At 40.7% G+C, this 17,127-nt stretch overlaps 1 protein-coding gene across 2 annotated transcripts in view; it reads left to right on the forward strand.

Annotated features, from left to right (window-relative positions):
• Positions 1-281: 281 nt before the first annotated feature.
• Positions 282-17,127, forward strand: part of CCDC83 (coiled-coil domain containing 83) — a 49,533-nt gene continuing 32,687 nt past the window's right edge. Inside the window, exons 1-3 of one of the 2 annotated variants that reach the window (XM_043876096.1) lie at positions 282-300; positions 5,542-5,664; positions 11,067-11,151. In XM_043876096.1, coding sequence (XP_043732031.1) covers positions 5,570-5,664; positions 11,067-11,151 — 180 coding nt within the window. In that variant the 5' untranslated portion in view covers positions 282-300; positions 5,542-5,569. Of the gene's footprint in view, positions 301-5,541; positions 5,665-6,774; positions 6,921-11,066; positions 11,152-17,127 lie in introns of those variants that run through there. The other variant, XM_043876106.1, reaches the window with a different exon arrangement.

Consider the following 17,127-nt stretch of genomic DNA (forward strand, 5'->3'; position numbering starts at 1 on the left):
CGGCTGCGGGAGCTTTATAAGCTCTGGGTGTGGCGTTGATGGCCCTTTACCCTCGGCTTCTTGCCCTGGCTGGTGGCTGCATCCTTCTAAACAGGACGCTTGCCTTCTTTCTTTTATTAATCTGTTAGATTTGTATCGCAGCTTGTTTGTCTCCTCATTCCTCTTCTTACCCCATAATTCTCCGCAGGGTGGAGAGAGTTGAGAAAGCGGTTGGGAACTGAGAGAACGTGTTACATCTGATGAAAAAAAAAAAGAGAGAAAGCTTCCTGTGAAGGCAGAGAAGGAAAAGAATAAGATTAGGTATTTATCAACATGTGTAATAATTGCTCATTATTTTCTTTCCACCACCCCCAAGACCCAGCCTCGGTTGGTATGCTTTATTCACTGTTGAAGGAGAGAGGTTTTTTCATTCTCCTTCTCCATCAGAGTGTGGGAAGTCCTGCATGTATATATGTCCATTATTCTTACAATATTCTCTTAATGGTTATGTTTCTTTTCCAAATTGGCTGTATCTTACATTTTGAAGTTGTTTGGGGCTATATGTACATAATCTATACAAAAGAAATGGTCTGAAATTTTGTGAGACTAAATTTAGGTGCTATTATCACTACTAAGAGCCTTTAAATGCATTCAGGTTTAAAAAAATATGCTAGAGAGCATTTCTAAAACATTTTAGATTGCATTAAAAATGTACCCTAGCCTAACTGAGATTTTGAATTTAAAAGTCATTTTACTTTCCAAATTCAGGGTATATACAATATTATGAGCCAATAAATAGGACCATCAGGAAAGCAAGTGTGCATTATTTGCCAGTCGGGCATTTGAATCAGATAATTGCTGAACATCCAGTTTGTGCCCACGGAAGATGGTGACCTGTATGCTAATATCTGTTTCTGAATTCCCAAAATGAGTTGCTGAAGTAGTTACTATTCAGTATTTGAGGAGTTATATTTTGTTGAAGATGAGTGCCTTAATGGTTAGATGTCAGACTGTTCCTTAACAAAGGCTTTTGGAAGTACTGCATGATTACAGCTGTTGTTAGACTGACATAATTTTATAGCTTGTTAATGGCAAAAGCCATGTCTAGACTTCAAGACTTCAAATACTCATAGAGAGATCTTTTGAACTAAATTGTGCTCTCAACCCCTGATGGAATCTTATTCAGAACTTTTATCACAAAGTCATGAGGAACTTTCTAGGTATTGAGCCAGGACCCTGAGACTGTGCGGGAAAGGGCAGACTCCTTGTTTGGGGGATAGTGCAGAAGGTAAAGAATCCACCTGCAATGCAGGAGACCTGGGTTTGATCCCTGGGTCAGGAAGATGCCCTGGAGAAGAGAATGGCTACCCACTCCAGTATTCCTGCCTGGGAAATCCCAGGGACAGAGGAGCCTGGTGGGCTATAGTCCATGGGGTCGCAAAGAGCTGGACACGACTGAGTGGCTAACATACTTTGCAGAGTCAAAGCATTATGGGATGTGAGGATATTTGAAGAAGATGGCTTATTATATATTGCTTTTTACTAAATAGACTTCTTACTTTTCACTGACAAGCATTTGGGGAATACTTTTCGAAACATTTTCTAATAGAAAATGATTATGGAATAGTCTCTGAAAATGCTGGATACCCAAGTCCTTCAAACCCAGCCTCCTCACCTGCCCTCACTGCCTGTGTGTGTGTGTGGGGGGGTGTGCACATGCATGCACTTATTCGTGTCCTACTCTGTGACCCCACAGACTGTGGCCCACAAGGCTCCTGTTTCCATGGAAATTTCCAGGCAAGAATACTGCAGTGGGTTCTCATTTCCTCTTCCTGACCCACTGATTGAACTGGTGTCTCTTAGATCTCCTGAACTGGCAGGCGGGTTCTTTCCACTAGTGCCATCCATACTGTATGTTATTGATGCCCAAACAGAGTTGGGAGAGGAAAAACAGGCACAGAAGATCATGCCCTGGGGAAGTATCTCTCTAGCATTTATTACTTGTATGGTTTTCTAAAGCCTTTTAGAGTTGCTCTTTCTCTCTCTCTTTTTTTTTTTAAGTTTTATTGGAATATGCTTCTTTCTTCCTATCAGTCTAAGCAGAGGTCTCACCTCTTTTATACTTTATAACTACAGGGCAGAAAAATTGCTACACATGAACAGGCACTAAATAGACATTTGAAGTTACTGACAAATCCGCACAAGTGTTCATTTGTCAGGAATTATTTTAAGTGAAATCTTCTTGGAGGATAGTTATTTTGTAGCTGTTTTTTCTAGAATTCTCACCTTTTCCTGAGATAGGAATCCTCTAGGTGGTCAGGAACTGTAAATCCTTGTCAATGTTTATTAAAATCCCCATTGTTTGTAGGACATTATCTAATGCAAAAGTACATTTTGACAGAATGTCATTAGCTCACTGCAGAAAGGCAACTGTTAAGCTGGTGACCCAAATGGCTTATTAATTTTCCTTGAAGTATGTGAAACAATGAATCTTAATATAGTTTATGCACAAACCATTTATGCTTAATGGATCCACATTTTCACTCATATTTTATTAAAATCTTTTGCCTTGAGCTGCAGTTAGGTAACTAATTGTTCACTGGTCAGAGAGTTGGAAACATAAGGGCCAGGTAACTGAAGTAATTGAGCAAAATGAGGTCATTTTTCCTCCAGCACCAGATGGGTACCACAGGTGGGAACCATAACACTTGATCTCTTCCATATGACTCAGAAAGAAAATTAGAGATTAATGTTATTTGTTTCAGCTTTTAAATAAAATATTTTATAGTAAAAGTTTTTGTTAAACACTAAGTTCTTGTAAAATGAAACCCTTGACAGCATGCTATGGTTTTGTGTAACTGTTAAGTTAAAAATCCTAATTTTAAAATAGAAAGTAATATAAAAATTCAGTTTTCCTGAAACAAAAGATAGCAATTTTTTTCCCTAGTGATAAGTTTCTGTGAACTGTGACAGTATGAGGCTTATGGAATCATTCTCAATACTTGCACATCTGAGAAGATAACACAACATATTAACCTGTCTTAATGAATTGAATCTTTTTGATATGTCACCTTTGTGGTTTTCAGTTAAAAAGTATTGTAGTATATTTGCATTCACAAATACTAGAATCTATTAGGATACAGAGATGAACACACTTGGCTAGAAAAGTCTTAGGCACCAAGACTAAACCTCGCTAGAGGTCTGGTTATGCAAACAGCAAGTCTGCAGGGGAAAAGTATGTTTTTATTTCAGTGAGTTTTTCCGTTGTGGATCTGAATGATTTGTGTAGATTGCCTACTCGGTGATCCAAATCAGTGATGAAAGCTGACGGTCAAAAACCACATGGATTCGTCTTTCCACCTAACCTCATACTTGGCAGCAGGCAGACATTCTGCTTTACTTACCTGAAATTTACCAGATTATGCTTCTGGAGCCATAATTAAAGGGGCAAAAATACTTACTAAATTCTTTCTATATGGCAGACACTATGACAGGTGCTTTAAATATTAACCCATTTCATCCTTACCAGTGTTTAAGGATTTTGTTCTCACTTTACAGATGATGGAACTGAAGCTCAAAAAGATTAAGTAGCCTACTCAAGGTCACCTAGATATTAGGTGGTAGATCTAGGATTAAAATATGTCTACCTGATTCACCCATCTAATTGTTCATTTGACAAGGACTGCATCTACTGTGCTAGGAGGGGAAATACAGTAATGTACAAAAATTACATCATCCCCATGCACATGGAGTTTCCAGCCATTTTAACAAATAACTACAAAGGTTATGTTTTTCCTACCACACCCACCTAGTAATACATTGAATGCAAGTTAGGTACTTACCTTCTTGAGATCTATTGTTGTTGTTCAGCTGCCAAGTCGTGTCCAACTCTGCAACCCCATGAACTGCAGCACGCCAGGCTTCCCTGTCCTTCATCATCTCCTTATGTTTGCTCAGATTCATGTCCATTGAATCGGTGATGCCATCCACCCATCTCATCCTCTGTCGTCCCCTTCTCCTCCCACCCTCAATCTTTCCCACCATCAGGGTCTTTTCAAATGAGTCAGCTCTTTGCATCGGGTGGCCAAAGTACTGGAGCTTTAGCTTCAGCATCAGTCCTTCCAGTGAACACCCAGGACTGATCTCCTTTAGGATGGACTGGTTGGATCTCCTTGCAGTCCAAGGGACTCTCAAGAGTCTTCTCCAACACCACAGTTCAAAAGCATCAATTCTTTGGCACTCAGCCTTCTTCATAGTCCAACTCTCACATCCATACATGACTACTGGAAAAACCATAGCCTTGACTAGCTGGACCTTTGTCGGTAAAGTGATATCTCTGCCTTTTAATACACTGTCTAGGTCTGTCATAACTTTTCTTCCAAGGAGCAAGCATCTTTTAATTTCATGGCCGCAGTCATCATCCACAGTGATTTTGGAGCTCAAGAAAATAAAATCTGTCACTGTTTCCATTGTTTTCCCATCTATTTGCCATGAAGTGCTGGGACCAGAAGCCTTGATCTTAGTTTTTTGAATGTTTTAAGCCAGCTTTCCCACTCTCCTCTTTCACCTTCATTAAGAGGCTCTTTAATTCCTCTTCACTTTCTGCCATTAAAGGGGTATCATATTCATGTCTGAGGTTGCTGTTATTTCTCCCAGAATTTTGATTCCAGCTTGTGAGTCATCCAGCCCAATATTTCACATGATTTACTCTGCATATAAGTTAATAAGCAGAGTGACAATATACATTAATAAAAATCCAAAGATAAAAATCTGTCAAGAAAAACTATGATCTTAAAAGTACTCATTAGTTAGTACAAATTAGTACTCATACCAAATCTTCAAAGTGTTCCTCTTTACCATAAAAACTAAAAACAGTGGGTCTGATTTTCCCTTTTAAAAAATATTATTTTTGATGTTTCTTATTATAAGATACAAAAGCAATTAATAGCTAATAAACAGTCACTGGTAATGATAATACATTATTTTTATCATTCTCATTATTTTGCATTTGTAAACCTCTTAACCATTTAAAAAACACTTTTATTAAAGTCCTTATATTTGCTCTTTATAGCAACCCTGGTCAAACCTAATTTCTTTGGGTCCCAGTTCTAACTCTTTTAGAGCCTAGTTTCCTGGTCTTCATTGAAGGTTGTGCTTTTGTTTTGTCTTAATTTTTAATAACTAAAAGACATTTATTGAGCTGCTGTTATAGGCAGGGCACTCTGCCAAACACTGTGGAGACAGGAAATGATTGAAAAAGTTAAGTCCTTGCTGTAAAAGAAGCTCGATAGGGGCAACAGTTGTTGATGGATCATGTAAGAGAGTGAGTCTCAGAAAGTTTGGGGTCCTGGTCTGGACCTGCTGTAAGCACGGAACTCAGCAGACACAAGAATCCAACTGATTCCTGATGACCCAGCATCATGGATGATGTCAGCTCTGGGGACACGGGGGCAATCTGGATGGAAGAACCAGTTTTAAGTTAAGTCCCAGTAGTGCTTTATCTAACAAACACAAGTAAAGGAACAAAGAATTTATTTTTCCTGTGTCTCTTTTTTCAAACAGGTATTCTTCTTACTAGCTAAGCAACACAATGGAAACCACGGCGAAAACAAATAAAAAGGATACTCAAGATGGGCCGCCAAAGGAAATCAAATTGCCTATCAGTGAGGCACTTATAGACTATCAGTAAGTTTAGATTTTGAAATCCAAAAATTCTCACACATCAGTGGCAAGCACTGCTAACACTCATGTGACTCCAGCGGAAAATGAAGCGCGCCAAAGCTGTCGAGGAAGCTGGATTGGAGGCATAATTTCACTCTCATGCGACATGCCTATTTTCTTTAGGTTTTGGCACGTTGGCAGTAACACAGGACAAGCTATGAAACAGCATTCGTGAATGGGTTTTGGCTCCCTCGCCTGCTCCATTGAATTATTGGTCACTCTCCCCCAAATACACAGCAACTTGCTGGCTTATCTCTTCAAAGAGAGCACAGCTCAGTTAGTGTACCTTCACAAAAGAGCAAATGTACACACACTTCTCTTCTTCATTTAACTTTTCATTTCTAGACATTCCAATTTGCATTGTCCTCAAATGCCTACAAATCAAACCCAAATGATTTATAATTATTTTTAATAAGAATGGGCTTCCCTGGTGGCTCAGCTGGTAAAGAATCCGCCTGCAATGCAGGAGACCTGGGTTTGATCCCTGGGTTGGGAAGATCCCCTGGAGAAGGGAAAGGCTCCCCACTCCAGTGTCCTTGCCTGGAGAATTCCATGGACTGTATAGTCCATGGGGTTGCAAAGAGTCGGACATGACTGAGCAACTTTCACTTTCACTTTAATAAGAATATCTTAATATTTCTATCCCAGAAGCTGGAGACAAGACTAGAGGTGATACCTGTCGTATGTTTATGTTTTATCTCACTCATGGAGAGTAAGCCCCTTGATAGCTTTTGAACTTCAACTTTGGGTCCCGGGTAGGTGTTTTAATGTGTAACACTTAGGAAGTGAATGAATACATGTTAGGTTTGTTTTTTTTTTTTTCCAAATAAGAAGGCACTTCATGCCTGTTGAGCAAGTATTTAAATGTTTGCCCAATACATACAGGCAAGTCCTGATCACTAGAGGACAAGAATGAACAGGCCCACATGGTCCATTCCTAAACGAAGCATGGGAGATGGACATTGAACACACAGCCCGGTCTTTTTTGAAAAACTGCATACCTCTAAGTTAGATCCTACAGAAGAACAGTGTAGGGGGCTCCGTGACAGCGTAACTGAAGAACCGGACAGACTCAGCACGCGCATGCGCGGTCGTTTCCGTCGCAGGGATCAGGAAGAGCTCGTCTGAGGGGGCCATGTGTGAGCTGGCCTCGGAAAGAGGAGGAGCAGATGCTACAGAGCCAGAGTGATGGCCGGCAAGGCTGATGGGAAAGAGGCCGGGTGAGGAAGGGCGTGTCGCAGTCCAGGACGGGAGAGAAGGCAGAGGGAGCGAGAGAGGGCAAGGGCGAGGTCAGATACGCAGACCCCCGGGGACACGTGGGTCTTGGGAGTAGGAGGCCGTCTATTGGAGGGGGCCACGGTTGAAACTGGGGAGCAATGCTGGGGACCAGGTCTCTAAGAGAATCGTTCTCAACGACATTCAGGGAAAATCCAATGTCCTTCTTGCGAGACTCCCAGTCTGTATGTTCTTTTCAGAAGACAGTGAGTGAGAGGGTCAGAACACCAAAAGCACCCACGGGAAGCGACTTTTCACCAAGTTCCCTTTTATTTCACTGGAGGTAACATTAAGCGACCCCCGGATTCTCCCTGCGCTCGTTTCTCAGCATAACTGAAGACTTGGCACATCGTGGCTTCTGCGAGGTGGGCGGAAAGTCCGGCTCCATGACCGCACTCTGGTCTCTCCCCTTTTCCCCACGGCCCACAGGAATGGCATCCAGCTACATCTCCCTCTCCTCTGGGTCTTTCTCCTCTTTAACAGAGGTTTCCAAAGAGGCGAACATTTTAAAATTCTCATGATCGACTACAAGATGTAAGTTGAGCATTCCCATGCTTTCCATTCTCTTTCTTTGTTGAAATTAAACAGCCTCATGGACTGGAACAGCCCGGGCCTTCCTGCGCCCTTCTGGCGACATTTCAGCTGCTCCCTGAGGTCCTAGGTGACGGGACTTTTGTCCCATGATGAATAATCAAGACGCCCCCCTCACCATCTGAGGAAGGATTGTCCAAGGGTCCCCAGCAGCATCTTACGTTTCTCTTATACAACCTCAGCCTCTGTGCTCAGGGCACAGAGTAGGTCATCCAGGACTTCTGAACAACTGAACTTTTCTTAATCCCTCTCAAGAAAATAAGGCCGTAGACCTCTGTGGTTGTTGGTGAAGAACCGAGACTGCCAGTGTTGAATCTGCGGAGTGATCATGTCTAAGTCACCCTTTTCCCTCAGGGAATTTGTTCCAAGACTCCCAAGGGATGCCTGAAATCATAGATAGCACTGAATCCTTCATATACTATGTCTTTTCTTCACATATATACCTATGATAGAGTTTAATTTCTAAATTAGGCACAGTAAGAGATTAACAAGAAATCATAATAAAAGAGAACTGTTCTAACAATATACTATATTAAAGTTATGTGAATGTGGTCTTCCTCTCTCTTCCGTTTACCAAAATATCTTATTGCATAATGTTAAATCTCTAGGTGATGGTGGTTTTTATTTTTTCCTTTATATTTATTCCCTCCCCCCAACCCAGTTTTCTACGACGAGTTTGGACATAGGTATAGCAATAGGTACAGATACAGTTGTGGGTTTTAAAGGTATAATAAGAGTATAGATTCTTTTTTGGAACCCAAATTTGTGTTCCTTCTCAGAATTTTTAACAAAATTGCATGGAGGAAGGAAGTTGACACATTACTATGTTAATACTCAGTAAACAACCTATAATAATAATAGGAAAGAGTTTTATTCAAGCCAAACTGAGGACTGTAGCCCAGGAGACACAGATTCCAGAAGCAGTTGAATTGTGTTCCACTGACTGCAAAATAGGGAGGCTTATGTAGGCAAAAGGGCTTCCTTGGTACCTCAGTGGTAGAGAATCCACCTGCCAATGCAGGAGACGTAGATTCGATCCCTGGGTTGGGAAGATCTACTGGAGAAGGAAATGGCAACCCACTCCAGGATTCTTGCCTGGAAAATCCTAGGGACAGAGGAGTCCGGTGAGCTACAGTCCATGGGCCCGAGTCAGACATGAATTAGTGACTTAACAACAGTAGCAACATACAGGCCAAAACCACAGTTACATGTTGTTTGTCAAGAATTAGGATTGGAATTGGTGAGAAGTAAGGGTGCACGTTAAGCAAGGATTGGTTGGGATCCAAAATGGTCACACAGTTACCAGGGAGACTTTGAGGCCATAAAATTGCACCTGGCAAAAAAAAAAAAAAAAAATTGCACCTGGCAGCCCCTGGCAAAAACATTATTTTGAGAATGGCTGGTGGCATCTTTAAGTTTGATACAGTTCAAAACAAAGTTCTCAGCAATACAGAAATGTGTTTGAAACCACATCCACAATGGCCACTCAGCTCCATTTTGAATGCCTGAACCACAGTTACTCCATTTTGATCTTTAAATGCATTCTTTTCTGTCACGGTTAAAGCAAATGAACAATAGATGTTTGACAGGCCACAGGTTGTTCTAGTCAGCATAAAGTTCAAGCCAAATCAGGAATAAGCCAGGATGACTTCCTCATACCTCAATATGGGAAAATTCCTTCTATCAACTAACATTTTAATAAGGAGGGAAGGGACGAGGTAACAGACGCATTGCATTAGTGTTAATTTCATATCACTGTGCTTTAAAACAGTGTGATACCCCTTTCAAAGCACTTCAGTGTATATTAAGTGCTCAGTATAAACCGCGTTGGTGTATTTTCCCACTTGCTTCAGCATTTAGTGTGACATGTGGGCTACTAGGGCACTGAGTAGATAAGGGGGATGTGAACAGGAAAAAGTGTTCAGAGAACAGGGAGGCTTGAATTCCCACAGTGGCTAATGATAGGGAGCTCTGAGGTTCAGCTTCATCTGAAAGTGAAAATGTTAGTCGCTCAGGGGGTAGCCCACACCAGGCTCCTCTGTCCGTGGAATCCTCCAGGCCAGCATACTGGAGTGGGTAGCTGGGATCTTCCCGACCCAGGGATCAAACCCAGGTTTTGTGCATTGCAGGCAGATTCTTTACCGTCTGAGCCATCAGGGAAGTCCTGCTTCCTGATAAACCATCTCTGAGGCCTGAGGAGGCCAAAGTGAATTCCCAGGAGAGGCTAGGTGAAGTTAAACCTGCAACTACCAAATGCTCCACAAGGGGGCCGTTGAAGCAGCCAAACCTTTAGGGCAACTTAGAATCCACCCCACCCCCAGGCTTGCTGATGCCATTCAGACCTCTGGGAACTGCTCCCTGCAGAAGCAACACAAGGCAAAGTCTAAAGGATTTGCTCATTTTTAAAATGTTTTTTCTCTTCATTTGGAAAGAAAGAGCTTTGTTTTTATCTCTACTAAGTTTACAATATCATAAATACAAATGATACTCCAGGGGAAGGACTGAGGACATAAGATTGAAATTCACCTGAAATTTACTGAGCACTTACTTTATGCTAGAAACATGCATGTATGATCTTATTTTCATCTTTATAAAATACATAGAGCTGGGTGGGTGTTGTTATCTCTCTCTTGACAGCTTGGGAACTGAGTTCAGAGAATTGACTTGTTGAGGTCATGTGGGTAAGAAGTGGAAGAGACAAGATTAAAAAGCATAGTTTCTCATTCTGCAAATACTCCTCTGTTCACTACACCAGAGGTGCTCTCTCTATAAATATATATTTAATAGAGGCAAGGGGTTTATATGGAGCTAGTTCTGTTCCTTTATTTTGGTCTCAGATTTAAAGTGGAAAGATTTGTGAGGTAATAGAGATACCCTTAACTCTTCAAATAGTTATCAAATTGCCTGTACCAAAAAAAAAAAAAAAGACAAGTTGCCTGTACCAGAGTCTTCCCATGCTTTCTATATTTTATACCTAACAGACATTCAACAAATACTTGTTTGGTGTTAAAGAAATGTACTTGTGTCAAGAAAGAAACTTTTCACTATTTATAGACGAGATGGTATACTAATGAACTTGAACCAAGGGGTCAGCCTGGTTTACCCTACTGTTTCAAGAAGCTGTGCTTGCCCTTGTAAAGTCTTTGTCTTGTCATTTTTGTCTGAATGTTTTTGGATTTCCAGGAAGCATGTTTTCTGTATGCCCTTTCCTAGGTTCTTTTTATGCTGAATTATTTATAGATAATGAGAAAGTATAAAAGTTATGACTATGAAATAAAAATGGGAATTGATATTTTTTAAAACTTGAAGTTCTCTCTCTAATACATACTTTAGTGAGTAAAATATACTCAGAAACACGGCATCAGTAAAGATTCTTATCCCTAAATGGGTTTTATAGTATATTTAATACTTTATTTCAATTCAAATAGTATAATTTTAAAATTTTGTTTCATTAATTTTTCCTAAAAGAAATAATTGTAACACATTATTTCTGTTACTAGCCGTCAAATAAAGGAAAATGCAGTAGAACGATTTATGGCTCGAATAAAGAAATCTAGAGAAAAGAATCAGAAGTATCATGAAAGAGTGAGTATGAAATATAAAGCCGATACCTAATCATTAAACATTTATGCAAATGCTTTAAAATTTTTTGAGTTATAATAAATTCTAGGAAATTATCTTTTTTAGTGCTTAGAGCTGATCAATTTACAATATATTTAAATGTATTTTTGTACATGGGAGGCAAGAGGGTACTGCTGTTTTTATTTATTAATTATAATGTCAAAGGAAGTCACCTTAAATTGTGTTATTTAGATCATGAGGACACTGAATCTTATGTTTAAAAATGTAAAGCTCTGCAACCCCATTTATCTTTTAATTTCTTATTTAACCAAACTATAAAACATGGGCTCTGTATTTTAAATTTCTTTATCTGTTTTCTTTTAGATTTTCAATGTGTGCATATGTAAATATTATTGGAAAAGTACAACTTCAGTTGTTAAAATGACTAGCTTAGTGTTTAAGATGCTGTCTGTCTTTATAAAATCAGAATAAAACGAAGATCAAAGGGGTGCTGTATGTGACTATCGGGACCAACAGAAATAAAGTTGGGAAATGATAGTGCATACAACTTAGCCCTTAAGGGGTCTCATGAATGAGTAAATACTGAGAGTGTCCCCTATTAAAACATTCACTTTATATGGACCCCGAAACTTCCACCCCTATTTTATTTGACTTTCGTCTACAGAAGACTGTGTCTACAAATTTTAATAGAATTTGAGTCAGAGACCTGAATTTCTGCATCCTGACTATACAACTTACTGCTAATGTCATTTTGGCCCAAACTGGTGTAAGCCTCAGTTTCCCCCTTGGGAAACAAGGATTCCTGTCTTCCTCAATGGGGCAAATTTGTCCATTTGTTCAGCAAATACATGCTGGGCAAGACAACCCTGACATTGTCGTGATTCTGAAAGACTGGTACTTGCAGCAGGAACTAAGAAACTGAGGCCGATGGATGAAAGTGGAAGCGGAAGTCTGGCTGCGGCACCTGGAGGCAGGTCCCACTTAGAGAGGTCCCCGGGCCCAGGAGAGGGAGCTGCCACCAGGAGGCCGAGGCACGCCCCCGCGTGGTCAGCGCTGGAACCGCGGCTGGCTCTGGGACTTCCGATTGGTTGTGGAAAGGACGATAGATCAGGACTGAGGACCCACTTTCCCATAACCCATCAACTGGAGCCAGAGACAATGTTCTTGTTTCCAGGAGGATTAGCTCAAGACCGTGATAGGTCTAAGTCGGCTCTTGGAGTCATTAGTGGACCCAGCAGCGAGGAGCATAGGAAGACAGACTAGCTCGACTGTATTTATCTATTTCTTTCCATGTACGCTGCTGTTGCCACAGTTTAAGCTGGCGTCATCTCTTACCCTCCTTCCTCTGACCAGTGCATTTTCCATAGTGCAACCAGAATGACCCTTGAAATATGGTAAACCTTTCAGTGCTTACAATCCCACAGTGGCTTCCTGCTGCACAGAAAATAAAATCCATAGATCTTCCTAAAGCCTTCGAGGGCCTTCAAAATTTGACCTCTACTCACCTCTCCAATTCATCTGCAGCTATCCCATCCTTTGCTTACCCCTGCTTCTTTTAAATATTATGAAGCCCAATCTTTTTCTCACTATGGTACCTTTACAACAAAGAGGCTGTTTCCTCTTCCCAGAATGCTCTTCTCTTGGCTAGCTCCTCTTCATTCCCCCCATCTTAGCTGGGATGTTACGTAAAAATATTTCTCCATTATTTAATTGAAAGCCCTTTAGGTAGCAGCAATCAAATCTTATCTTTGTTTCTCCAAAGGGCCCAGCATGAGTAGGTGTTCAATAAATATTTGTTGGGTTGACCCACAAATACTAGTGGGAGGAAAAAATTTTGAGGTCACAGATATTTAAATTGCTAAGTTTAACATGACTTGTTAGCAAGATATATTTTTCTCCCCACTTATGTCCACATCGGAAATGTCCAAATCGGAAAAGTTATGCCCTCTTCTTTCCTTGTTTCTTCCTATGCGTTTAGCTTTGTTTAGATGATTGCCGCTATCTTTCTCTCTTTCTCTGATTGCATTCATTGCTCCTCTACAGCACTAGACAGCTCACAGCTCACTGTGCCCACGCCCTTACTTCCCAGTACATTCTTCCACTCCTACTGTTCCCCTACAACCATTCTAGCAAAAGTTGTAATGACCAATTAGCCAGGTCCAATGTACTCTTTGAGGCCTTACTTTACACCTCACTCCTCCAGCAGTTACTCCTGGCAACTTGAAACTCTTTTTCCTTTGGGCTCCAGGACGTCACTCTTTCTTAAATTTCCTTCTACTTCTCTGATCATTTTTTTCATTGTTTTTTTCCCCTTGAATAGGAAAAGAAACTACCCTTAAATTAGAGTATTTATCCCCACCCTTTAATTAGAGTATTTATCAAGGTTCTGATCTTAAACCTACTCTTTTACTCTTAGCTCTCTGTGGATCATCTTATTTAACATCATGGCTTCAAATGACATCTTTGTGGTGATATCTCATATGCATATGTGACAGAATTTATAATCCTATTGAAAGGGTTTCTGACCCACTTCCAACTTGTATGTGTGGAGGCGTCCCCTCACCAACAAGCGATTCTCAGACTCTGGCGGGGTGTGTGAGAGTTCACCTCAATTCTGACACTTACCTACCTGGAGATAGAATCAGATTCCACAGGTAAAGGGCTCAGTCCCACAAGACCACCCTCCACTTCAGACGCCAGTTACCTGTCCAGGCTGTTACTTGCACTTCTGGTTGACTGGCTATAAATCAGAGGCTCTCACAACCCCATCCTCCTTAGGTTCAATTAACTTGCTAGAATGGCTCACAGAACCAGGAAAACCCATTTACTCACTGGATCTTAAAAAGAGTATTAAAGGCTATGAATCGACAGTCAGATGAAGAGATACAGAGAGCAAAGCGAAAGTGAAAGTCGCTCAGTCGTGTCCAACTCTTTGCGACCCCATGAAAATAGCCCATGGAATTCTCCAGGCCAGAATACTGGAATGGGCAGCTGTTCCCTCCTCCAGGGGATCTTTCCAACCCAGGGATCAAACGCAGGTCTCCGACATTGCAGGCAGATTCTTTACCAGCTGACCACCAGGGGAGCCCCTAGAGAGCAAAGCACCAAACAAAGGAGCTTCTGCCCTTGTGGAGCTTGGGGCCTGGCAGAGCAGCACAGGACGCTCCTTTTTCAGGTTTTAATGGAGGCTTCATTGCATAATCGTGATTGACTAAATCACTGGCCAGTAGCGGTTGATTCCACCCCAAGTCCCTCTCCTGTCCCTGGAAATCAACGCGAGGGACTGCAATCCTCTAATAACTTGATCGGTTCTCCTGGCAATCAGGCCCTCCCTCTCTCTCTCCCAGATTCAAGTCACTTTCATTAACATAAACCCAATTGTGATGGCAGAAAATTCCATGGGTTTTGGGCACTGTGGGCCAGGAACTATGGGTGAAAATAATTTAAAAAAAAAAAAGAATATATCTAAGAAATACAGATATATATTTATATATCTATCTATATATTTATATCATAAACATATCATATATACTTATGCTCTTTGGAAGGGAAGCTATGACAAACCTGGACAGTGTATTAAAAAGCAGAGACATCACTTTGTGACAAAGGTCTGTCTAGTCAAAGCTATGGTTTTTCCAGTAGTCATGTACAGATGTGAGAGCTGGACCATAAAGAAGGCTGAGTGCCAAGGAATTGATGCTTTCAAATTGTGGTGTTGGAGAAGACTCTTGAGAGTCCCTTGGACTGCAAGGAGATCAAACCAGTCAATCCTAAAGGAAATCAACCCTGAATATTCATTGGAAGGACTGATGCTGAAGCTCCAATACTTTGGCCACCTGATGCGCAGAGCTGACTCATTGGGAAAGACACCGATGCTGGGAAAGATTGAAGGCAGGAGGAGAAACGGGACAACAGGGGATGAGATGGCTGGATGGCATCACTGACTCAATGGAACGAGTTTGAGTGAACTTCAGAAGATGGTGAAAGACAGGGGAGCCTGGCGTGCTGCAGTCCATGGGGTCGCAAAGGGTTGGACACAACTTAGTGACTGAACAACAAAGAAATACATTTTAGTCACCTGAGTGACCAAAGATATACCTACATATATTTCTTGTAAATGACAGTATCACAACCATACACTAAAAAGAAGAAAATGTAAAAACTGGTGAAATAGAAATAAAATCTCTAGTTCAACTAATAACATGGCACCAATGTTGATTTCCTGGTTTTGATACTGTGCTATCATTAGATAAGGTGTTGTCATTTGGGAAAGCTGGGCGGACAGTAGGTGGGAATTGCATGTCCTATTCTGGCAACTTCTATTCTTGTTCTTGTGAGTCTAAAAAAGTTTTTAAAAGGCCATGAGATGGCCTTATAACAAAACAAAAATAATCCTTCCTTTGTAGCTTTCTTCTATTTTATAATCTCCTTTCTTCTATTTTATAATATGATAATTAGTCTTACCTCAAATAATAAATTTACCTCATAAGATAAATGTCTTTTTTAAAGCATATTGGTGGATATATTTAAATTTTATTTCAGTATATCACTCAAAATAGTTTTTCAGATATAGTGAATTTTGTAACAGTGTCAGACACATTCCTTTTCTATTTGAAATTCATACAGGATTTGGGAAGTTTAATATAGATGTTATTAAATTTATGTATCTATGCCCTATACATACATGTGGCCTTTTAGATTCTTAGGAATACATAAGAGCTTTCAAAACTCCCTATGGACGTCTCATCTCCAGTTTTCTTCTGAAGTTTTTTTTTTTTTTTGGTCAGCTTGTTGTTTACCTCAACTTTTATTAACACCTCAGGGAGCTGTGGGCTTCCCAGATGGCACAGTGGTAAAGAATCCGCCTGGCAATGCAGGAGACGCAAGAGATGTGGGTTCAGCCCCTGGGTCAGGAAGAGCCCCTGGAGGAGGAAATGGCAACCTACTCCAGTATTCGTGTCTGGAAAATTCCATGGACAGAGGAGCCTGGCTGGCTACAGTCCATAGGGCTTCGAAGAGTCGGACACAATGAGTGCGCGCACGCACGCACGCACGCACGCACACACACACACACGCACGCACGCACACGCACACACACGCGCACACACACACACGCACGCACACACACACACACACACGGAGCTGCAATGTTCAACAATTGTTGATTGTTTTTGACAAACCAGTCTGAGAGAAGGCTGTTAATGCACTGGGTAAGCTCTGAGTCGGGTCAATTAAAGACAAAGGTTGCCAGTGGGGTTTTCTAGGGAATTACCAGATAAGTCAAATAATGACCCTTATTTAGGAACCGGGCTTTGCAAGAGTTCTGCCTCTCTTACTTTTCTTCCTAACCCTCAGCCACAGGCTGCTAGATTGCTGGGTTTTACCATAATTGTGGGGCTGTTGGTTTTTAGGGTAAGTTTGAAATGCCACGAAACTCACTGTCCTTACTAAGATTCAACCATTTTTCTTGAATAAACACTCCCTGGAAGTTACTGCAAAGCCTTTAATTTCCAGAGTTCTGAAAAGTTGATTTTGCCAATCTTAGCCAATTTTTTCTCATTGCCTTTATGGAGAAGTGGATTTTCAGAAGTCTTACTCCACCACTCCAGTTTATGTCATTCTCTACAAGATTTTACAAAATTAGAAGGAAAGAAATTCAGTTTTCAGACATATATCATATCATAAATTCTTCGGTACTAAAAATTCTTCAGAGACAGAATTTAGATACTTTAGAATATTGCAAACAAAAGATCAGAGACGTTAAACTGTGGGATTTTGAATATCATATCTTTTTAATCTTTATTTCTGTTTTTTTTTTAAATCACTCAAAGCCTGTCCAGTCTGTCTTTTTGTTTTGGGCTGTATTTATCAATACTGAGCATCATAAAGTTAATTGTCTGTTGCTTTTGTTCAGTTTATCAAAGTTTTAAATTAAAATTCTAAAGCACTGATATGACAGTCATGTCATACAGCCTGTGG

This window comes from Cervus elaphus, chromosome 2 (assembly GCF_910594005.1).
Source record: "Cervus elaphus chromosome 2, mCerEla1.1, whole genome shotgun sequence".
In the NCBI taxonomy this organism is placed as follows: Eukaryota; Metazoa; Chordata; class Mammalia; order Artiodactyla; family Cervidae; genus Cervus; species Cervus elaphus.